The sequence below is a fragment of the Xiphophorus maculatus genome, chromosome 5 (genome assembly GCF_002775205.1).
Source record: "Xiphophorus maculatus strain JP 163 A chromosome 5, X_maculatus-5.0-male, whole genome shotgun sequence".
In the NCBI taxonomy this organism is placed as follows: Eukaryota; Metazoa; Chordata; class Actinopteri; order Cyprinodontiformes; family Poeciliidae; genus Xiphophorus; species Xiphophorus maculatus.
The window spans coordinates 8,000,987-8,026,234 of NC_036447.1; the positions used below are offsets into that span (position 1 = coordinate 8,000,987).

Consider the following 25,248-nt stretch of genomic DNA (forward strand, 5'->3'; position numbering starts at 1 on the left):
ATTTCTCATACATTCCCTACTCTTGGCATGGGCTGGTCAGTGGTACGAAAATACATCGAGGTTTTAGAAAGTTACAGTCTTAAACCTGCTAACATTTCCTGTCACACCATTATTAAATCTTAACTTCCCTTTAATGCCAGAGAAAGTGACAAAGTAGAGTTTTCCAAGGCTTATAAGTTGTTTTTCATGCTTAACAGAAAAACAAATTCAGTTGTTTGGGTACATTTCAGGCTGGGAAATGCGGTCAAGATGTAAAATCTGAAGAACAAACCAGCTAATATCATCTGGTTATACTTATGTTAGTCTATAATGAGCAGAAAAGCAAATATGTATGATATTCTACTCAATTAGCACTAAAAACCGCTGCTAAATGGAGGTTATTCTACATGAGTCTATGAATCAAAAATAAACATATCATCTGTTGATGATCAGTATATCTCATAAATGTAGCAGTGGTGTAATTTTTTCTGTTTTAAATAAAGTATTTTGATTTATTATTTTAACAATCAGAATCTCATTCTGGATCAGAACATTAATTAGTGTGGCGGTGAAATTAAAGACAATTAAACACAAAAACACTATTATTTTGGACCATTTTCTTGTAAATTAGTGTATTTTGGGAGTTCTTTTTAAAACTTTTTCCTTCTGCTGCCATTACAAATGTATTTGCATGAGAAGTAACTTTAAATGGTGAAGCACCTAAGAGTGGCTAAGTTCAGCCCCAGGCTCAAAATCTTCTCTGACCACTCCTGCATCTCTCTGTTTGTGTGCTCTGTTCATCTCGGAATTTATGGCTGTACACATCTGTGTATGTTACATGTGTGTATGTATATATATATAGATATATATCTATATCTATATATCTATATATCTATATATATATATATATATATATATATATATATATATATATATATATATATATATTTATATATATATATATATAGATATATATATATAGATATATATATATATATGTATGTGTGTGTGGGGGGGTGGGGGGGCGTGTGTGTGTGTTTTGAGTCCATTTCTCAGTCCTCTCAGCTATTGTTGTTCTTGTTCATGAGCCTGGCTAGCATCTGTTGCAGCTGCGACCTCGACACGTTCAGAACTGAGTGCCGGCTCCGTGGGCTGCCAGGCATCGGCAGAGTGCCGGCGTGCCGGCGCCGGGCCGAGGCGGTGGCGGACGTGGCGTGGGCGGGGCTGCTCTCGGCCGAGCGGCTCCTCTGGATGAAGCTGCCTCCAGCGTGGGGGTACTGCTCCGTCTCCAGGGTGGAGGAGGAGAAGACGTAGGAGGCCAGCCTCCTCAGCTGATTGGGCCGTGCTTGGTGTCTGTCCTCCTCCAACTGCAAAAAGACCAATCAGACAGAGGGAGGAAGAGGAGGTTAAAGAGTGGAAATGGACTCTTTTCACATTAAAAACACTTATTAAACAGGTTGTTTATGTCTCCTCCCCCTCCCTGACAGACATTAGACATGAGAGAGCAGGTGGATGCTTTCACATATCTAAAGCCTGCAGCTGATTGGTCAAAGGTCATGTGGGGAGGAGCCTGGTGAGAGAAGCTGAGGGGATGTTGGTGTAACTCTGGCTCTATCTACAGCTGCTTTTCATAATTACTAGTTAGAAACTGAAGAAAACTCCTAACAGGGGGGCGTTTAAGTGTTTTAGCTGTGATTAGTCAGACTAGCATCCCTTAATCTGAAAAAATAAAAAAGTTCAGGGAAACATTTCTCCCACAAAGAAGCACGCTAAAGGAACAAAAAGTCACCAGCACAAGCATTGCACACACTGTCTCACTAAACTACGACAGCCTGAGCCTCGACAGGTTTCGGCTTTTTCGTTCTGAAGGAAAAGTTACCACTGAAGATGCAAACAAATCAGAGAACTTAAAAGAGAGAGATGGAGTCATCAAGCACACAAAACAGACACACAACGAAGGGAAGAGGGGGGAAATAAAAACAAAAAAAAAATGTCTGAACAGAAGAAAAAGGAAAAACAAAAACGGAGTGAGAAAACAGAGGTACAGGACTAGTCCTAAACTGTGCTTACCCCGAAACATCACTTTATTTCTTCTTGTGTTGATCCCAATGGCCCCCTCGCTCTTTTCTTTGTCTCCTCAGGTGAGTCAAACTTGACATACTGTGTACTTTTAAAGCGATAAGTTGGGGGCAAAGGCATCAGTAGTTATGTGGAAGGGGGTAAAGAATTGGAGAGGAGGAACAAAGAAAAAAAAACTGCGGTCCTCGATGGTTGGTGGCAGACGAGGTTGGTTATGATCTAGTGTGACAGTTGGCCAAGCAAAAAAAAAAAAACGAAAAAATAAAAAAATGAAGCAGAGCTTGCTAACGGATCTGTGCACACATTTTCATTTTCACACTGGCATAAAACATCCAGCCTTCAAACAACAGCCACCGAGTATGGAGGACCAGATGTGTCAATAATTAACTGGAAGAGCGCATGATGGATGGAGTCAAATGGTGACAGAAATTTACAAGTGAAACTAAATGATAAAAATGCATAAAGAAACAAGAAATCACCACACCCATGAGGAAAATCCTGCAGAAGGAAAATAAAATGGAAACACAATGTGAAATCCAGGTAAAGGTCATAGAGTAACTGGCGACACGCGTTCCTCTTTCCTCCGAAACAAACTCTCCAAATAGAGCGTCACACGAAAACCAAATTCAGAAAAATGCAGAAAGAAAAAGAGGAATATTCAGTAAATTATTAGAATATGTACTCTGATAAAGTGTTTTTTTTTGGTCAGTATAAGTCTGAAAATAAAATTTAAGAGGATATTAAACATACTTTTAAAAATATTTTTATTAATCTAATAGATTTTAATCTTAAATGTGTTTTCATGAGCTGCAAGCATAAAATTAAACAGAAATAAAGGCTTGAAAACAGTCTGTAATTATTAATCTATGTTATGTTTCACTTAGTGAACTGAATTATTTAAATAAATTAACTTTTGAATTTATAGACTATGACTATATAACATTAAAATCTATTTTTCTTAGGTGTTTAAACCCAGTTTACATCCAGCTGACCTGATGAAGCCGGAGGAACACAGCAGGCAGACGAGTCAGGGCCGATTAAAGTGGGTTTAGGTTATAAAGGAATATCTTAAACGCTTCACAGAGTAACAGGACTATGAAACTTCCCCACAAACCCACCAAGCCATGGCCGTCCACTTAAAGCCGGGGTGTACAAACCTTTTTGGCCAAAATTGTCAAGTCAAAAGGACTCTAGGGCCAAAAAAATGTCATATCTATAATAAACTTGTGCTGTAATTTATTTTTACTCACTCGATACTGTAAATGTTTAATTAAACAAATCAAGTAGTCAGATTTTTTTTGTCGAACAGAGATGTGTAAACTGTTGTAGAGCCCAAACTTAAAGGGTTTTTTAGATTTGCCCGATTAAAGGAAACATGTCAGGTGTTTATTTAAAACAATGGCAAAAATGTAGTCAGTTTGGGCCAATAACAAAACAAGATTTAGATCAATCTAAGTCCGTATATTTAAAGATGGATACTTATAAAATGGATACCAATAAAAAAGCTCCCATCTATATCAAACACTTGTGCTGGGGGGCTAAATTTGTATTATTCTTGAATTGCAGTCAGAGGCCGCTCAAAATAGGTGTAGGGGCCACAAATGGCCCTCATTCCACCCTTTGAACAACCCTGACATAAACTGACAGGCCAGGCAAAGAGAGCTTTAATCAGAGAAGCAGCCAAGTGGCTCATGATCAGAGTTTTGTGCAAACTCCATGTCATTGTGACAGAAGGTCCCCATTAATAGTTTTATTTCTTAATTGTTTCAAGTTTTTAAAAAATTTGACATTACATATTAATTAACATTATATATTAATGTCCATTAATATGCAATTGATATTACATATTAATTTAATGTATTATGTACTGCATAATACATGCAATTATTTGCATGTATTTGCATCTCTAGTCTCAATGGTAGGTTGATGTATTTAATAATAACAAAAAGAAAAAGCACAACATAAAGGAGAGAAAGGGGGTGATTAAACAGCAGTTTCCAATTTGTATACTATAATGGTTCAATAATTTTCACTTTATGTTGATAAAATGAATAGAGTTAGCATAATGGATTTAAAATCCAGTTAAGCTACGCTAAGCTAAACAGGCTAATCGAGTGGAGAGGAAAATTAGCCTGTGCACTAACCTGCTGTATCAAACAACAAGCAAATCTTGTTGTTTGTTTAGCATATTTTTCAGATGCTAAACAGATCCATTTGTTTTTGTTTGGGTAAATAATTATTCAAATTTTGGCCCATTATAATTGAAGAATGCAGTGAATTTAGATGAAATTGTAATTTTAGTGCCACGGTCTGGAACCCCTGACGACACCAAAAAAAATCTCGATACGCAAATTTTTTCACATCCAATTAAAATAATATTGAGAATCTGGTAACAGTTGACTGCTGTGTGATTTTCAAAAAAGAAAATGAAAAAAAGCACATCCCAGTGAAATAATTCACTGGGATGTGCTTTTTTTAAGACTAAACACAGTAAGAGTCTGCTCAAACCGTAAGCAATGGTTCTTTGCTTTTAACATTTTTTAGTGCAAAATTTGCAAATGTATTCTTTTTATAGACTTTGTTTATCATTTTGTTGTTGAAGCGTTGACAATTATTCCCTCTGGTTTTGGATGCTGTGCAGCTGGAAGGATTTTTGGTGTTAATGTTTTACCTTTGTTGTTACGGTGGATAATTGTGAAAACAATGTAATATTGTTACACCTGCAAGCATCAAAAGAGCCCAAATAATGTCTGAACTATGACCTCAGATCCCAGACGATTTGAAACGAAGGCTTCACGGATTCAGAGCAGAGAGAGAGGAGGAAGTTTAGATCATAATGGGCGACATCATTTCTCTGACTCTAATGTCTCTGCCTGGTTTTCTAACCAAACCAGTCAGAGATTTAAGTAGAAGTGGCAAAAGCAAATGAGATGGATTAGCAGTGCTTGATAAGAACTGATGGTGTCATCCAGGACACATATCCATAGAATATTGTCTCTGGTGTTCAGAAATTGAGCTGTTAGCATATCATTACAGTTGTACATCGACAGTTTTCAGCCAGAGGCCTCTACAGATTGGTTGCTACCAGAGATCCACAGACTCTTTGAGGATACTTGGCTAACATAAGTCACACCGACATTTAACTTAATTTTGGGAAAAATATAAATATTTTTTTAATTTAAAAGGAACTGAACTTTCTTCAAACCTTTCGTTCAGTTCATCATGAACATCCAACCAATAAACATGTCTTTATTTGAAACATTCAAAACAGTCTGCCTAACAACCTGATGTCTTTTTATTTAATAAATCGCCTTGATTTAAAAAAATAAATTAAATAAATAAAATCCCCAAACTTTGTGTATGCATTAACTGTGATCTGTTCTAGGTTCAAATCTTTGTTTTAATTTAAAGTTTAATTCAAAGATATGTTGCATCACTGAGAGGAACAATTTCATCATTACAGAATCATTAAAACCGTAACTATAATTATGATTTCACATTCATCCTTACAACCAATAAAACACTCCAGCTAAAAAAAAATCTATCGTTATATTTAATAAACCACTCGGATCACACAGACACACTTATTTTCTCCCACCGCCGGCACTCAGTCAGATAGTGTTTTCTTCCAGTGTAACGTTAATTATATGATATAGTGCAGGTTTCATGTCACAGTACGTTTCCATGCTTTTACTGACAGAACTACACTGTAAAACATTTGAGCCACATTTAGTTGTGTCTACAAATAAATTTAGTGAGTTATAGATTGTGAACCTAAATTTGTGAGTTTGTAAAAGATAAACTTACAACAATAAGTTGTGTTGACGTTTTATTAATTTTGTCAAACCTCCAAAAGTTGAATAAAGTACATGTTTTAGGTTAGCGTTTAGTTTTAATTTCCCAGAGTGCTCAGCGGCATGTTTTTGTATCCTGTGTTGCACAGTGAGTGAAATGAAAGTGCGTGACATAGATCTGACTCCTGTGTTTTATTAAGGCAAATGTTAATTTTTATGTTCTGTTCACACCAAATGTTTCTGAGCAGAATTAAATGTGATGTTTAACAAAATTCATTATCAGATCAGAAATTTTGTTCATGCTATTTAAACAGGAATTTAAATTATTCTGAAGTAAAATAAGTTGTTATTTTAACTTTATATTGTGAGTAAAATAATAGAGAAATGTGGCTCTTTAACCAGGTGAGGGCAGTTTTTTTTTCTTACATATTGTGAAATAATTATTTGGTTTAAATTCCAGCTTTAAGTCAAAACTCACAATTCAAGATTAATTAACTTAAAAAACAATGTTTAGACAACATGTCTCTTGTTGTTAAATCAACTTCATGAACTTTAGTGTCTGAGTTAAAACCAAAACAATTTTCTTGCTGACTTCAATTGCATTTTCAAGGCAGCAGGTGGACTTTCATTTTCAAATTAAACCACCTTCAAATGTTTTACAGTGTTCTAACATCAAGTGTGAAAATTTTCAGAAAACACAGCAGAGCATCGTCAGCGTCCACAAGCTTTATCACAGAGTCCAAGAAGTCCTCACATCTGGACAGTTCTTATGAATCACAAGACTCTTAGACACGAACCAGCCACACCATTCAGGTTAACATTTATGCTCATTTTGTAAACAGCAAATACACAAATAAATTTACTGAGTGGATTAGCATTAGTTCACAACATTCAGGTCTTCTCTATGTGCGAGCTAAATCAGTGTTAAAAATTAGCTACAATTTCATTTAAACAGACTTCAGTCGACTTTCCTGTGATTTTTCATGTATGTTTTTGAGAGACACTTTATACCAATATGAAGGCGCATTCTTGGTGTAGTAACGTCCAAACAGAGAGCAAAACGCTAAAGAAACGCTCTTCCAACTGTTAAAATACTCCACAGTAGAAATACAGCAACAATTATTCACAGCCCTTGCAGATTTGGGCCTAAATAAACTTCAATTTGACATTTCTTGCATTTTTCCTTCTGACTTGAACCTGATAGAGAATCTGTGGAGGGAGCTAGAGATTGGCTGATTCAACTTCAGAGATTCGCAGCTCATTGCCAAGCATACATGTCAGAATACCAGGGGAAACATTCAAGAAGCTGGTAACCAATTCTAATAAAATCAAGTTTTTCAGAGACAATGTTTCTCAAAAATTGAGAACAAACTGTGAAAAAGATCAAGAATAATAAATGGAAACAAATTCTGTTGGCTTCCAGGTTTTCCCTGATTGAAGGCTAGCAGTGAATAACACCAACTTTTACTAATTTATAAATATGCCTGTCCAAAACTAAAAGCTGCATTTGAAAGATTTGCGATTAGAAGATAATAAGCAAGCAAAGATATTAACCATAAAACTCTTTGGAGATATAGTAACTTTCTGAAATCTCCAATAATTACATGCTGTTGCTTAAAAGAAGAGGTGCACCGATTGGAGTCTTGCAGATCTTTTCTTTTTGTTTAATGTAAAGATACCATTTTTTCTTTTTAAGAACTTTTGTTTAAAAGAACTATGCTCACTACTTATTATAAAACTAGAGAGCTGTTGTGGAAAAACAGGGTTTTACTATTTAAAAAAGACAAAATGATCAGAGTTCATATTTTAAACTGACAGTAGCAGCTCATAAGGGAATGCAGACCTTTACTTTAACCATGATTTAAAGAAAAAGGCTGCTAACATTTCCAAATACAGTACATTCAAGACATTCAGAAGTTAACTGTAACATATTTAGCCTTCCTGTTGCCTGCTAAAAGTCTCTCTCTCTATAGCAGCTTAAATAAATCACAGGTTTCCTTCAAAATGGCTTCCAATATCTTTGTGTTTCCTCTGAATTCATTTTACGCATCCTCAGCTAACTTTAAGGCCTATTCACACAATAACAGAATCCACACTGAAGAGTGTTATTGTTAGAGCAACTTTGTAATGCATGGTGGATTCACTGATTGTAACATTTTTTTTATTTTGAGCAAAAATCGTCTCATTCTGTTTACAAGTTGACAAAGAAATAATCATTGTGCTAGCTAGTCTGCAAACTGTAACGGACAGTCTGGTGGACGATCCACATGTATGTGAGGTGTGTTCAGGTGCTGAACAGAGTTGCATAAAGCTGCAAGCACACTCCAGCAGGAGTACGTTAGCTTCTCATGGTTATGGTAGTTTTAAAGGACAATTCCAACTTGAATCCAGATGTTTTGCTTTATATCCCAAAAGGAAGTGGGTTGTCTGTAATCCACTTTCAGCAAGGGAAGTCTTTTTATTTGGAAATTCCATAAAATCCATCCCTGTATTTCTGCCAAAAAAATGAAATTCTGATCACTGAGTTAGTTAGTTTTAATTAGTCTGTAAACTTAATTAGCTGTTTCTTGATTTCCCAAAGCATTAGCTGCTTCATATGCTGCTAAATTTTATTTGGGGAAACGCATAATAGCAAATGTTCTGCTGCATATTACAATAATAAATAAAATGCAGGTAGAGTAAAATATAAATGATTCACAATGCATTAGATAAAATAACACAGCCAATGTCCTGATAATTAGCCTGATAAAACATTAATGTGAATTGGCTGGATGTACCTCTAGGTGCCACGAGTAAATATTTCTAATATAAATTTGAACAAATGACGCAAAAATTAGATGAAAAGTTTAAAGCATCACTTACTCACCCTCCAATAACGTTTAATTCTTTTGACATCTTAATGTTGAACCTTATTTCTCTTATTTAAAATTTTATTTGTAAAGCAGAATTCAGCTTCTATGCACCACAAATATGGAACAAACTTCCAGAAAACTGCAGAACAGCTGAAACAAAAAGTTACTTTAAATCTAGACTAAAACTCAACCTGTTTAGAGTTGCTTTTGAAACACAATAAATTAAACATTGACCAACATATGTGATGTGTAACAATGGCACTTGACAAAATGCAAAAATGTTTACTGGTGTTCTCAGTTGTTGGCTGTATTCTAAGATTTTGTATTTTTGTGTTTTTATGATGAACTGCCTTGTTGCTGAAATGTGCTATACAAATAAACTTGACTGACTGATAAAATATTTTTGCCTTCAATTGGATTATGAGCCAGATGGTAAAATTAAAGGACAAAACATGGGAATTAGCAAAACGTAGTCTCTTTCTGGAGTTGTCCTTTAAACTGCATGTTGGAAGTGGAAAAACGAGCTGTAGCGGTAACGTGGGCTGCAGCAGATCGCTCTGCTCATCTGTCCACCCCCAGCGCATGCTGCCAGATTCTCTCCTCTGACTGGATGACTGGGTCTCTTACCGGTCTCTGAGGTCCAGTGGGCTCTGACTCTCTCCTGCGAGGGCGTCCCGACGGCAGTGAGTGGCACGGTGACTGAGCCGGGCTCCCGCCGCTTCTTCTCGACGCCTCCTCTTCCGTTAGTGTGAGCATCCCGCGGCTGCTGTCACGGGTGTGAGTTTTGGGACGGACCACCAACTCCCCTCCTGCAGGAAAACCACATGTTGAAGTGTTTTGTTTTCATTTTTCAGGGTGATCTAATCCATCAGTACCACTTGCAGCTTAACCTCTCCCCTACCTCAGGGGTCTGAAGCCTTTACACTGCAAAAACAGGAAATTTTACCAAGTAATTTCGGTCTAGTTTCTAGTGCAAATATCTTAGTACACTTGAAATAAGACACTTGAAAATAACTTTTCATCTAAAAATAGGAGTTTATTTTAAGTTAATAACTCAGATTTTTTCACTTATAACATGGGAAAAATGTCTTGTTATAAGTGAAATAATCTGCCAATTCCTTTATCTGTAAAAGCAATACCAAAGTAGAACTTGATAAGAAGCTCACAATCTCAAGTTCAAATTACTACCTCATTCTCCTACTGACTTTATTCTCGTAATTGACAGAACAAAAACAAATCCTAGCCTGGCCCAAATACTTCAGAAATAAATAAATAAATAGATAAATAAATAAATAATTCAGAAATTTCAGACGTTCAGAAAACAACGTTGGAGGACAAAAAGACGATTCTACTTATCAATGGTGAGCAGTTTTTTGCCCTCAAGCAGGTGGTTTTTTTGGAACCGAAAATTTGATTAATCAATAAAATCGATTTATTGCCCAGCCCTGATACAACCCCTTCATATTTTTTACTGTGACTTTGCAAAAGGGGACTAATTTGGCAACATTACCTCCAGCCCTGAGCCTTCTCCTCTCCTCCTGCTCCTCCAGGGGGCGGAGCTCCTCCGGCTCCTCGTCAGTGGTTCCTGACGTGGTGGGGTGGAAGTCCCGTAGCTCCGCCTCTTTGTCGATGATCACCCACTCTTTGCTGTCAAAGTCCTCCTCCTCGGCCAGCGGGACGGACCGGATGAAAGCGTTGCTGTGCGCCTCCTGGTCAACAGAAGCCGCCGACACCTCCTGGCGCCCACTGGCCTGACGGTCACCACGGCAACCGGGGTCAACTGAGAGCATCTGAGCGGGCTGGGAGGAGTAAACGTGACGAGAAGGAGAGCCCAGCATGTCCATCCTAGACCTGGAGGAAACACAAATCGTCATGTGACTCTGATGTGTTTAAGGTTTAATTACTTGATTTAGATAAACTGAAAAAACACAAAATCTTAACTTTTACCTCAAACAACACTACTGTCCAATAAAAGTTAAAAACCCATTAAAATATGTGTTCACCTTAGCATTTTTACAGGTACCATCGTTACATAAACAGTATTTTGGGCCTAGTCTCCAGTTGAAATATCTTTGTACACTTGAAATACAAAAAAAATAACTTACAAATAACTTTTCAGCAAGATACAGGAGTTTGTTTACGTTAATAATTCCTTACTATTGATTTGAAAAAGTACTGGTCTCACTGGCAGATTATTTCACTTGTAACAAGATATTTTACCCATGGTATAGTAATTTTTATTTTTATTTTTCATGCAATATTTGCATTGAATTTCCACACACAACCACTGGCGCCGCAAGCCACAATGAAGAAGACGACAGGATGTAGTGGTAGGATGATGTTTTTTACTGACAAACCTATTCAGTCGTGATTTTAATTGTGTTTCTTATCTAATGGAAATTGCAAATTTGTGTTGTTTTGACATTAGCAGAGTATTGACAAAGTTTTGTGCACATTTGTAATGGAAATGCAGCTACAGTCTAGTTACCTCTGTCCATAGCCATCGACTCGGCCTTCAGCAGCAGACAGGCGATCAGATTCTGGACTGTTGACCCGACGGTATCGTAAAGACCGACCCTGACCTGTCGGTGACTCCGGGCCTCCTCCTCGAACTGGCGACACCGGACAGGCCCCTCGCCCCGCCTCATCTTCCTCAGCTCCCTGAGAAACAACATGAAGCCAATTAAAAACAAACAGCAACAAACCAATAACAAACAGCTCAATTATTCTGAAAATTTGGATTTGTGATAAATTTTGGTAACTCAACGGTACATAAAAATATTTGAAAATATTCTAATGGAAAGTACAGTGAACCCTCGCTATATCGCGGTTCACCTTTCGCGGTCTCGCTGCTTCACAGATTTGCATCATGCATTGTGTTCTGCATTCTGATTGGCTAAACCTGTCCTGTCATGGATGGTGGCTCATGGGATCCTCCCGGTCAGAGCCGTTATGCACTCCCGCGGCATGTCACCGACGTTCATCTGCCCCCGACCCGGTTGTGGCACGCCGGAGTCAGTGAGGCACCTGCTGTGGGAGTGCAGCGCTGCTGTGGGCCTGTGGGCGAAGGCCAGCTCCTTGCAATTCCCACACTTGCCAGCAAGGGAGGTCCTCGAACCACAGCTAGTGCTGTACGGGGTGAGCCACCAGACAATCCCGAAGAAGGACTTCGCTGAGATGTGGCTCACCCACCATCAAAGACGCCATTTGGACCTCCAGAAACTTGCTGGTGAGCAGGCGCAGGCAGATGCCCCCCGTGGCTGTGAGCTGGATGGCGGCAGCAAGAAGATCAACATCAGGAGCTGCAGGTGGCGAGCCAAGGACACAGCCACCAAGAAAAATCGCCTGCGCCTCCGTGGACAAAGGAGGTCCAAGAACAGAGGTCCAAGCAGCGGCGGCCTGGCCCTCCGGGTGAGGCAGGAGGGAAGGAGCTTCGGGGAGGTTTCCCCTCTGAGCACCAAGCGCTGTTTGGAAGGACGGGACAGCTACGGACTTTTTAAGGAGTCACCCCGGTCCTGCTCAACTTTTAACATACAGAGATGTTTGTTTTTATATCCTTGTTCTTATCTTCTTTTAGCTTAACTTGAGAGTGAATTGTATTTATTAAAGGAAAAAATGAAAATTTCTGTATAAATGTAAAAAGCCATGTTTTTAAAATGAAAAGAAAAAAACCGCTACAGAGCGGAGTCAGGATGCAGCGGCTCAGTCAGAAGAGCAGTGAAATACATGTGAGTCACTATTTGTCCTACTGTACTTTGTATTTTTTTTCATAATCATTTTTCATTTTCTCCCGTTCTGATCCAATGACTCGGGTTGCAGTGGGGTGGTGCTGATCTCCGCAATTTGAAGCTTTCAGTTCGTATTGATGATTAAAATTATTATTTTACAGTACAGTAGTTATTTGTTTAAAAAAAAAAACATGTTTATACAGTACTTTTATTTGTTAAACAAATGCTTGGGCCTGTAAAAAGGTTTTGTTCTTTGGTTTCAATGTATTATGGAGTATTTCATTCTATAATAATTGTAAAAAAATAAAGGTTACTACTTCATGTATTTCGCCTATCACTGGTTCTTTTTGGAACGTAACTCCCGCGAAAAACGAGGGCTCACTGTATATGTGTAAAATTAATAGCAAAACTGAAAAGCTTTTAGGCCCTTTGGCGACCTCTGGTGGACTACCTGTTCAGTGGAGATACAATATAAAACTTTTATAAAAAGAAAATAAGTTCACAAATTTGTTAAAACTGGCACCACAATGTGACAGTTTAATATGAGACAGATTACTCTCAATCTCTTCCACTTCCTCCTTGTGCTGCTAATGTCTGAAGAAATCCACCGCTCCCAGCCAAAAACAACCAATCAGAGCCAGGAGGAGGGTCTTAGCACTGTCAATCAACCTCATATACTCGCTCGTAAATGTGCTAATGGCAGAAAAACAACTCATTGTTAAAGAAAAACCTTTTATCCACCATCATATGTGACCATGCTAATTAGCCTTAGCAATCACAACAGGCTCTACTGATGGGGAGAAAGCAGAGGAGCTTGATATTTTCACAGATTATCTGTCTCATATACTTTTACGACATAGTGACAGTTCGGCAACACTTAAGGGGAAAGTATAAGACTGGCATGACACAGTCATAAACATGAAGAAGTCTTTATAATTTTTTTGGTTTTTACATTTTAGAAAAGTTCCATACTGCAGCTTTAGAGGAGAACTTGCATTTTACTGGAAATACTAATATCTAGCATCTTCTTATTTAATTCATTTATTTATTTGATATCATTATTTCTCTTTCTATAAGAGCTTCACACTTCAGCTTCTGCCATAACTACACCGGTTCTGTTTTGTGTTAGTTTTTTTAATAAATAAAAAAGTGTTAAAACAAAAACCAGGCTGTAGATTCAGACCTTGTTAAGGCTGATCCTCAGTCTGTTGCGGTTGAAGTCTGTGTCCTCCCAGGCCTCTCCCGGGTCCCCGACGTTCTGCTGCGTGGCCGTCTCTGCCGGAGGCCGGCTCGGCGGCGGAGGAGGCGCGTTCTCCTGATCGCTGAAATGTTCATCCCGCAGACCGTCTTCTGTGTTTTCTCTCTGCGGATCTCCAGGAACCGGCGTCACAATGGCTCTGGAGCAAAAAACAGACCCAGACTACCTCACAAAAAATATCTAAGAAACTAAAAGAAATGCTTCTTTTACAAAGAAAATGCATTCTGCAAAATATTCAGCTTAAACTGAAACTTCCCGCACTTTTACAAAGGATCCCAAACATTTCTTAGATCTCTAACATTTCCTAGCAAACGCTGTATATAGGTTGGTGTGATTTCCAGTAAACTTTGAATATTCAATAAAACCAGAATATGAAGAAAGATTTAACGGTGATGAACATAAATACAAGAAATTACTCACAAGAAAAGTTGTTATGGGTTCAGATGTTTCTTATTTCCTAACATTAGGTTTTGCATTACTCTGATCAGCGCCCTCTAGTGTTCAATCTGCACTGATCTACACAGCCTTTTGAATTAAAGTGAAAAATTCCCATTTTGCTTGTTTTCTGTTTTCTGTTTGGGTTTCTACTGCTTCCAAAAACAGCCCAAAAGACAATCCATACGTTTCTTGGTTATAAGTTAATATTTTGTGGTGTCTGGAAAATGAGCCATTTTGAAAACATCAGTTGCTTTCTTAAGAAGATATTTCATGTTTTAAAATGTTTTTGCAAGTAAACTAAAATGTTAGGAGGATGTTTAATTTATCTGACGCAGAATCATCCAAGGATATAAGTTTTTGAAGATTTGATTCACATTCAAAAATTATAAGCAGGAATATATTGGACTTCATTTGTATTATTAAAAGTACTTTTGGAAAGCTAGCTAACCAGGTAGCTAGGTAGCCTGCAAGACAGACACACAGACATTCAGACAGACAGATCTATCTTACCCCACTATGGCTGCAGTGGGTCGGGTATTGTGCTGTGGCTGAGTGGAGGCACTGGTTGACAGCGTTGCATCACCTCCTCCCTTTTCCCAGTCGAAAGGTTCGTTCTCGGTTATGATTCGCTCCTTCATGCTGTTCTCAAACACTGACATCAACAGCTAGAAGATAATAAATAAACATAAATCTGTGTTCCAGTGCTGGTATTGCTCCCAACAATCCAGTCATGGATGCTCCTGCAGTACCTGGTAGTCTGGTTTGGTGTAGTAGTCCAAGGCCTGGACGTGATCCAGGAAGATATTGAATTCTGAAGGCATGTGTTTGAGCAGCATCCGGTGGTCGTAACGCTCTTTAATCTGACCGACTTGTTCCTGAACAGAAAATAAAACATCAGCCTCAATCTTAATTACAATGTCGTTTATCTATATGTTATTTAATTCCATGATAAAACTGCAGGATGGACATCCAAATTTGCTGTTTTGTTAATATACCTCACTCCTTTGTGAGTTAGCAATTTGTGGTTTATTTTTATAAAACTGGTGCCTTATCTGATTTTTGATATTTTGGTGAAATTCATAGATCACAACTGAATCAATCAGTTCAAAAGCAAAGCTTATTAGAAATGCTTCTCTGATTTGATGGTTTTATATTAACAATTTGACAGCAGAATATTGTTCTGCAAGGATCATTCTTGGGAATGTGGTAACAAGTTTTAAGTTTTATTTTTATTTTCTGTAGTTGGATATTATTGCTCACTGATCTGCTGCCTGTCTTAACCGGGTAGAGGTGGGTAAAGCATCCAAAAATTGTACTCAAGTAAAAGTAAAATGTGGCTGTCCAAGAAATTACTCGAGTAAAAATGTATTTGGTAAAATGTCTACTCAAGCACTGAGTAACTGATCAAAACACCAATCATTTCATATTTAAAGATTACATGGGCTCATTCAGTCAACAAATGCACTGTTGTGATTGCTTAATAAGTTGCTCAGGGTTTTTGATAGGAATGTGATGCCATACTACTACGCTAAAAAGAGACGTTAAATCAAACTACTACTTTGTTGTTATTGTTTCTGAAAGTTGTTGTGTGAATGGATGAGTTGTCGTCCCGTTCATGAAAAACCCTCTGACCTTGTCTTTGATTTTCCGCCATGGCAGCTGTCCAACAGCAAACTCCACCAGCATGTAAAACAGGGACCACAGGTCGTCATGGCGACCCATTTCCTGAAGAGACACCAAGAGGCATTACTCAGAAAAGAACTGCATGTGTTCCTGTTGGGTAAAAACTGTAGGATCATGTTGAGATTATTGTCAAAAGAAATGCTGTTTTCATTCAGCAGATTATTTATTTATTCAACCCTCCCGTGGTGTTAGCGCGACGCTCAGGAGGAGAGCAGCAAATGATGGTCGGACAGCAGGGGATCAACAGGGGTTTGTCCCGTCAGACCATCAGTTTCCAAAATCACTCCATTAAAAAGAAAAACTTGTACAAACGCTCACAGTCAGTGCTATTGTGCCAGACTGCGCGCTGAGTAAAAATGACCCCGTCTCTTAAGACCGTGAGAGGGTTAAATGGGCAGTATTATGTGTTTTAAAGTACAGTCAAGTAACTGTGTTACTTTCAGTTGCTATAAAAATGCTTTATATATGAAATATGACTTTAAAGAAATTTTACTTCATAACTTAACGCCTTTAAATTGGGCTTCTGTCTCTTTTAAAACTTCTGTCCTTCCTGGAACTGCGCCTTCAGGAATTCATTACAACATGGCTCCTCTATTAACTTGCTAACAGTTTTACTACTGTAACTTGTAAAATGAACTCAGCAAAGGTGCAGTTCCACCAGGTGTTTGCTAACTGCTGCTAGCTAGTCTGAATGATCTGAGTGGAAAAGGGTTGCTCTGTGGGGCGGACGCTCTGAGGAGGGGCTAGGTCCAACCAGGCGTTTTTCACAGCTGAATGGTTGCCACGGAGATTAAAGGATTTCTCAAACATGCATGAAAAAATCAAAGCAAAACATCAGGTATGGTTTTGACGAGGGAATAACATTATAATACGATGAAGATCTCTAGAAAAGTTGGTTTTACATAACAATTTCCCTTTAATTCAAATGCTAAAACTCCAAAGTCGAACGAGGAAGCAGGAAAGACTGACCTTGTTCTTGTGGGCATTTACTGAGGCATAGCGGACCGTTCCTCTGAAACCTGCCACAGTCCTCGGCTGAACACACAATGAAACAAAGTGAGTCAGCATTCAGGATCAGCAAATGTTCACATCACAACTCACCGACCCATCGTTTCCTTTTTTTTTCCACACACGCCAAACAGAAGTTAAAAACAAAACTCATCTAAAAATAAACGTTGTACCTCCTCAGAAATACCCTGTGCTTGTTGTGGTTGAACTGAAATGGAAAGATTTGCTTTAGCTCAGAACATCGACAGTGAAAGCAAACTGCATGGCACTCTGGTTTTATTTATCAGTGTCCCAATTTCAGACAAACTGGGAGAACCGACTGAGTTACAATCGTAAACATCAGCAAGGAAAACTGAAGACTGTCAAGGCTTGAGGATATTTTATTTTGAGATTCAGCCAATTAATCCTTAAAGATTTAAATTCTCCATGGAGTGCATATGGAGATGCTAGCTGCTCTAAATGCAGTAAAAATGGTTTAAAATGTCCTGTTTAATAATTCCTTCCTCTTAAAAGACTTTTTTCAGCAACTGCTTATTATGATCAATTATTAATGATAATTACCACGAGGATGTCTGTAAAAAAAAACCTTATAAGTGCTGTTGTTTTTACTTTACAGAGACTGGAACTGACTATAAGTTGGAGTTTATAAGTCAATTCAGAAATCTGAGCGGTAGATAAAAAATGGATGAAAAAGCAGACAAAGTGTCACTTTGAGAGGCATGAAGAAAGACTTGAGATACATTTTTTATAATGTTTTACCTTATAAAACATTATAAAGTAGTTGGAATCCTTGGAAGTAAAAAATAAAGGCACTAGTGGTTTTAGGCTCTATATTTTGATTTTAAATTATTTGCTCTGAGTACATTTCAAACTGGAATCAACTTGCTTTGTTACCATATTTTTTTGGAGAGTTTAGATGAAATAAAAGGCCCAGTATGGGTCAATAAAGACACTTAATGCAAAGTAGAGAATCTCTCACAATAATGAGATAAAATGAAAGTGTCCTTTCCTGGTTCGGATTTATGTTCTAGATGCAAACAGATAACGTTAAAACCAAACCAAACAAAAAATGCCACATAAAAAAGGCTAAAAGGAGGGTCAAACTGAAATTACACAGCCTCCAGTTTTAGAAACTGACCATGAAGTTCAATCCATAAGCAGAAAATTATACTGCAGTGCTCAAGGGACACAAGCTAACAAGAAGGTTTTCATATAAGCTCTGCAGGCGAGCGCTGGATCTACGTCTGCATCACTTCCAAAGGCAAAGCTGCACAAAAAGCTTAAGTGTGTGCTTAAATGGGCCGGAGTAAAAGATAGCTTCCCCTCCAGTTTTCCTTTTATTTGACTCAGAGAGAGCACGTCTCCTGCAGCAACTATTCACCATCTAAATAAAATATGCTTGAACAAATTGTCAAGAAAAAGTACCTGCTCCCCTACAAAATTTTTTTATTTGTATCACGCTTCAATGTTTTATTTTAACTAAGATAACCTCAGTAAATATAGCATAATTGCTGCCTAAGCTTATTGGAAACTGCAGCTGAACTTCACATCACTGTTTAGAAATCTTGGCCACTTTCATTGGGGAATTGTTTTAATTTAGCCACATTGAATGTGGCAAAAAAATTTTGCTGCACAGATTTTGTCTGATTTGAAGAAGGTGGGGAGCCTAATAAATGGTCCTTGGAAACATTTATTAATATCTTTAAAATGATAGCGGCACAAACATTTTTGCAGTGCAAACCAGCACAAATCTTTGTGCTCGATATTAAAGCTAGTTTATTTATCTGCAGCTTTTAAGTGTGTTAACAAAGGAAAAACCTAAGAAATCTGAAGAAATTAAACACCTTTTTACAGCTCTGTATTCTAACCATCTGTGTTATTAATGTTTTTCTCATAAAAAAATAATCAGACATCAATAAAGTGGATTTTTTTTTTTTTTGGTTTAGCCTCTAATTGAAAGGTAATCTCATATCTTAGGTTGGACAAGTGGTAGATCTGTAAAGAAAGCCATCTATAACTGATTACGACTGATTTTACCTCCAGAATAAATACAAATTATTATTTATATATAAATAAATACAATTATTTATGTTAAACAATTTAAAGCAAAATATTTTTTCTTTTCATATTCAAGCTTTAATTTCTTGGAATGCTGGAGATGATGCTGCGACCCCTCAGTAGCTATAGAAACCACTCACATCCCTGGGGATTCATGGAGGTGACGGAGAAACGGGAGGCATGCACGTCAAAATCATAAGTCCAAAGGAACTGTAAGAAAAACAAAAATAACGCTGAAACATAACATAACCAAAATGAAACACAGTCCACACATACAAAGCAACAGAAAAGTCACAGAACAAAAATAACAGCTTAAAAAAAATACAACAAACAAAAACTTGATGACTGGTGATCAACAAAGTTTGACCATAGGACCGCTCACATAATACGAAACTTTCTGAATTGACTCTTTGTATGGAAACCTGTGAACAAATACAAATTGATTATGCAACCAACAATTTACTGCATTCCTATGGTGAATATTCATACAAAATGTTTTAAAAAACTGACATTTTACATTTGAAAACCAGTACTCCTCAAGTTAGAAATTGGAAATTCATCATAGATTATGGATTATTCCAAGTATATTGTATCTGGATCCTGATCACAGCATTTTTAAATAACTGACTTTAGGGTTCCTGTGTTAGATGGTACTGTTTTCCTACAGAAAGGTTTGGCTGGGCGTGCTGTGTTAGCACAGGGGGTTAGCACGCCCCACGTTTGGAGGCCTTAGTCCTTGACGCGGACGTCGCGGGTTTGACTCCCGGTCCCGACGACCTTTGCCATGTGTCTTCCCCCCTCTCTCCACCCTCCTTCCTGTCTGCCTACTGTACAAAAAATACGAGCCACTAGCGCCGCAAAAACTCTTTGGAGAAAAAAAAAAAAAGGTTTGGCTGCAACTAACAATTATTTTTGTAATCCATAGATTATTCCAATGATTACTTGGACAAAAAAAATGACCACTTAAGCCTTTCTTATACTACATTAAAAGATGCAACAGATAATTAAGTTCCTTTTTAAATAAAAATTTTCTTGCGTAAAATGCAACGAAGTAGCATTTTTTTTATGTATTCTTGATCATTTCACTTCAGCAAAAAATTGTTTCTATAATGTGAGAAGTTCAGCTCTTTCTGCCTGACTTAACATCAATACAGTGTAGGGCTGATTTTATTGATTGTTTTTTGGATTAACTGACTAATAATTGGATAGAAAATTGTGCCTAAAAGGAGATTATCTTTACAGAATTTGAACCAAGTGAAGCTAAAATCATTCCACTTGATGCATTTTGGGCTCAACATATTTACAGACAATTTCTTTTTTATTTTAAATGCAAAAAGTAAATACAACTTTGTAAAAACTAAAGAGCCCACTGCACTGAACCGCATTGAAAACCTCCTGGTTATTCCACCAATGACTGATTTCTGAACTCTTCCTGCATTAAAACATTAGTTTTGTAAAATTAGTAAAATTAGTTTTGTTGTTTCTAAATGAATATGAACTTGTTTCTTTGCATTATTTGAGGTCTGAAAGTGCTGAATCTTTTTCGTTATTTTGACCATTTCTCATTTTCTGCAAAAAAATACTAAATTTTTGCTTGGAATTTCAGAGACATGTTGTCAGCAGTTCATAGAAAAAAGAACAATGTTCATTTTACTCAAACATAAACCAATAAAGAGTAAAATCAGATAAACTGACCATTTTAAGTGGTCTCTTAATTTTTACAGAGCTGTATATTGTTTTGGCTAAATTTTTGCTCTGAATGTGTTGTTCTTTCAGTAAATGGCCCTTTTTAGTCTGCATACTCAATTAACGATTAATCGACGACTAAATTAGTTGATGATTAATCCATTCTGATTAATTTGATTAATCATTTCAGCCCCTTCAGTATAGAAGAAAATGTCAGCAGATGTTTTAGTTTCAGCCAAGAGAAGTGCTGTTTGCATCAGTTAGGCGCCTCTGACTGAGCTTGATGAATGGACGAGCCAGAGCGATAGAAAAAGGACAAAAATGGGAGAGAAACAGGAAAAGGAGAGGTGGATGAAACAAGAAGGAGAGAAAGAAAGAACTGACTCAGCTGTAGGAAGAGCATGACCGGGGAATACAGGACGGGCGGAGTGAGGGAAGCAGGAGAGACTAGCATTCAGATTCTCGCCCAGTGACGCACGCTAACGCATCAAATATTCATCTCACTGCTGCAACAGACGCAACACAACACTGCAGGACGAGCGATGGGAAGAAACGACAAGGAAAGGATGTGAGGGAAGAGGAGGGGTGGCGGCTGGAGGAAAAAAAAAAAGAGGATGAAGATGGGAGAAAATGAAATGAAAGAGGAGGAGAGCAGCAGAGGAGAGGGAACAGTAGATGGATGCACCTCACGTACTAACTGATCTAAAAATAACTCGCAGTTCAGTCTGATAGAAAGAAAATAAACGAGAGGTGAAGTGGAAAGAGAGTCACTGCAGATCACAGGGAAACTACTAACTCCATCTCTTCCTCAAAATCAGTGAAAACATTTAGACATTCAAACATCCAGTTCATTTTCTTGTTTTTTTTTTTTCTTCTTTTTTTCAGTAAACCGTCTGAACAATCCCTGGCATTGGTATTGATCCCAGAGATTCACTGACACACAGGATGTCAGGCAGGACGGACAAGACAGTAATGTGATGAGATGCTGCACTGCAGCAAACACACCCACTTTACACACAGGGAGGGGGAATGTTCCTTTAAAATATCATTAAATAGATTAATAATTGAACTCATCACTAAAGCATTGGAAAGCCAATGGCCAACTAAAAGTCAATGTGGCTTTTAGTTGGAAAGCAAACTAAACTAAATAAAGAGGTTAGAGTTAGATTAGACTCAGCTTACTAGTTAAAAGACAAGGGATTAATTGTTATACATTAGTCCTTTTTGGGGATTTTTACAATTTGATTTATTGTCTAAAACTAACATTTAGATTAGAATTTCTGATTCTTTCTGTTTCTATGTTATATTTTCTTAGAAATTTGGTCTTAGTAATCATATTAAATCTAAAACAATAGCATGTATGAAAGAAAAATATGCATTTCAAACCCTAAAAATAACATCTTCTGCTGCTGTGTGCCTATACACACAGCAGCATATCTTTTAATCTTCAACATTAAAAGATATTATCATCTAGATCAGAAGAACATCTGCCATAAATTCAACAATCTGCACACATCTCTCGTTTATAAAGCTCATTGCATTTGTATATTCATACACAATGAAAAAAAATAATTAATTAACTGCATGATTAGGACCTAAAAATTAACAAAGCAATAATTAGACTAGCCTAACAATGAACCAAAATGTTGTCTGTTTTGGTTCTCATTAGCTGCGCTTCCATTACTAATGTGTGCAAAACTTTGCTGATATTCAGCTAATGTTGAAAAAGCATAATTTCACAAATGTAATGTTCCAACTAAATAAGAAAGACAGCTAAAATAACGTGAACGTAACATGCTGAAAGCTGTACTATGTGTGGGTTTCACAGACGTTTTCCATGAGGAGAAATTGTGTACATAAAATGCTAAACGCTGCTGCTCTACAATGTAGGAGGCAGTTTGTTGCAGACAAGACTGCAGACAATGTGGGTCAGCTGCACTGGAGCTTTCCATGCATGAGCCTGTTAAACGTTTGCAATACTTTTACTCTGTTAGTGAAGCACTAGAGACGCTTTGGTCAGTTGTGTTTTCTATGAATGGGGAATTCAGTCGATGTGATGTTCCAATGCTTCTGCATGTAATTGGATGTTTCTGGTGAATTTAACACAACATGGACCTGGAAGGAGTAATGCACTTTTCCTCCAAACCAACAGCATATTTTGAAATGAACATCCTCATGTTATAGCATACATCTTAAAGCTGCAGTAGAAAGATTTTTTCTTTTACATATTTGCTGATCCTCTCACCATGTTGTGTTTTTTTACAGTTTGATTTATTGTCTACAACTAACATTTACATTACAATTTATGTTTCTTTCTTTTAAAATACTATCTGATGTTTCAATGCTACATTTTCTTTGAAATTTGGTCTTAAAATAAAATAATGGCATGTACGAAAGGAAAATATACATTTCAGACCCTAACAGGTGAGATATTCTGCTGCTTTGTGCGATTACAACCACATCTTCATCATTAAAAGACATTAATTATCATCTGCATCAGAAGAACATTTGCCATAAATTCAACAATCTGCACACATATCTTGTTAATAAAGCTCATCGCAGTTGTATATTCATACACAATGAAAAAATACTTTTACTTTTTTAGTGATGCACTAGACATGAAGCTGCAGTATGCAACTTTAAAAATATTTTTGTTCTTCACATATTTGTTGAAATTGTCAATATGTGGTGACAGTTTGTTATGAGACAGACAATCTGTGAAAAAGAAATTAAGCTTCTGCATTCTTCCAGTGCTAATTAGGGATAACCAATCAGAGCCAGGAGGCGTGTCTTAGTGCTGTCAATCACAATATCATGTAGTTGTTCATCTCCTCCTCACCCATCTTGCTCTCAGCTACGCTGCAGTGGCCACAGATGATGGTTTGTTCTTCCACCATCAGCGCATTTAGTTGCGTGTACATGAGATTGATTGACAGCACTAAGACCCTCCTGCTAGCTGGAAGAGCGATGCATTTTGGCAGACAGCAATAGTAGCTCAGAGAGAAGGTGGAGGAACTCGATTTTTTACCGATTGTCTCATAACAAATTGTCATGATAAAGAGTTTCAATAAATGTAGAAAAAAACATATTTTTGTAAAAGTTACATACTGCACCTTTAAGTATCTTTTTAGGTACAGATTTTAATGTGGCACAAAGTTTGTAATTGCACGATTTAATAAATTTGATCTTCTTAGGGAAAACACAAAAAATAAAATGAAAAACTGTATAGTTTGCAAAAATCTCTGAAAATAAGACAAGAAAAAGAGCTTGAGGTTACTGTAAAAGTACTTCCAGATCCTTCCGATTTAGTTATTGCTGTCCAGGGAAAAAGAGAGAGAGAGATTATCATGGTTTCTTACCGGTCGAACTTCTCCAGAAGTGTTGGTGTATTGACGCGCCAGACCAAAGTCCAGCATGTAGCACTTCCTATAAGTGGAGGGGAGCCGGCCCATCGCAAAGTTTGACTAGAGAAGACAAGAGAACAAATTAATCACACGTAGATTTAAAAAACCAAGAGAACAAATTCATCTCATGTAGATTTGACGTCTCAACATGACACACATGACGCAAAATCACAGGGAAATATGTCACTTTTAAATGAGATTGCAATTTTGTTAAGACAACTGACAAAATTTCATAGTTTCTCTTTCATATTTAGAAATAATTTTTAAAAACTTGATATTTTCCTTTAAGTTTAGTTCTGCATTGATTCTTAAGAAAATTAAATTTTACTTTTTTCAGTGTAGCCATTTACAGCTTTAGGTAAATTCTTCACGTTTTATGCTGTAATAAAAATATTTGATACGAAAACTCAATTAAATCTTCAATTTTATTAAACATGAGTTATGATCTGTTTCATGATATGTTGGTTTTTGGCCTTTTTGTGTTTTACTGATGTACTTGTTTATTTATGTTCTATAAATCTTGCCATATTCAGTTCATTTGTCCGTATTCATTATTGTTTCAAAGGTGTTGCCGTATTGGTTATCTCCATTTTGCTCCTGCTTCATCCAAATAAAACGTTAGAGGTTCTCAGAGTTTGTACAAGAATCACATCAATGAATACTCAAATGTCATCCATTGCCTTCCTGCTTCACTATAATTTGATTTAATCAGTAAATGTATTCTGTTTTACCTTGCAAATTATAATTTCCAAGCTTTCTGCCACTAAATGCAGCTCAAAACCGAATGGTTTAGGATCGATGGATCCAAACTGAATGCAGTCTGATGAAACCCCTCAGGGTTTTTTTTTCTGCATCCCCTAATCTGGCATTCCTAATCCTACCAGCCTAATCAGCGCTGTCCTCCATCTTTTGCTCCAGCTCTCATTATTAATATGCAAATTGAATCAGCACAAAGGTTCCCAAATCCTCTTAAAAATTCCCCCCTGCTTCCTCTGTTCTGTCTTTGTTTGGCTGTTTATAGCACAGCAGATATTTGAAGTTGAGAGGAATTCAACTTCATTTGGAAACTGGCAAATGTGCTGAAGAATTAAAACAAAACTATCCAAAAAAGGTTTTATTGAAGCTACAACAGTAAGAAATTACTGTTTTCTTTTATTTAAATGTGTGAAAGAAAGATATTCATGAAAGCTGTATTATGTAACTTTTATTAAATATGAATTTTTACATATTTGTTGAAACTGTCACTATGTTAAAATCTGTGAAAAAATTAATCTCCTCTAC

At 37.1% G+C, this 25,248-nt stretch overlaps 1 protein-coding gene across 2 annotated transcripts in view; it reads right to left on the reverse strand.

Moving 5' to 3' along the window:
- ttbk1 (tau tubulin kinase 1) overlaps nucleotides 1-25,248 on the reverse strand; it is a 63,060-nt gene that overhangs the window by 14,911 nt on the left and 22,901 nt on the right. For both annotated transcript variants that reach the window (XM_023333820.1, XM_023333819.1), the window contains exons 6-14: nucleotides 23,923-24,027; nucleotides 16,781-16,846; nucleotides 15,761-15,853; nucleotides 14,878-15,003; nucleotides 14,639-14,793; nucleotides 13,616-13,829; nucleotides 11,193-11,365; nucleotides 10,215-10,555; nucleotides 9,332-9,513 (exon numbers count right to left, since the gene is read on the reverse strand). In XM_023333820.1, coding sequence (XP_023189588.1) covers nucleotides 9,332-9,513; nucleotides 10,215-10,555; nucleotides 11,193-11,365; nucleotides 13,616-13,829; nucleotides 14,639-14,793; nucleotides 14,878-15,003; nucleotides 15,761-15,853; nucleotides 16,781-16,846; nucleotides 23,923-24,027 — 1,455 coding nt within the window. The remainder of the gene's footprint in view (nucleotides 1-9,331; nucleotides 9,514-10,214; nucleotides 10,556-11,192; nucleotides 11,366-13,615; nucleotides 13,830-14,638; nucleotides 14,794-14,877; nucleotides 15,004-15,760; nucleotides 15,854-16,780; nucleotides 16,847-23,922; nucleotides 24,028-25,248) is intronic.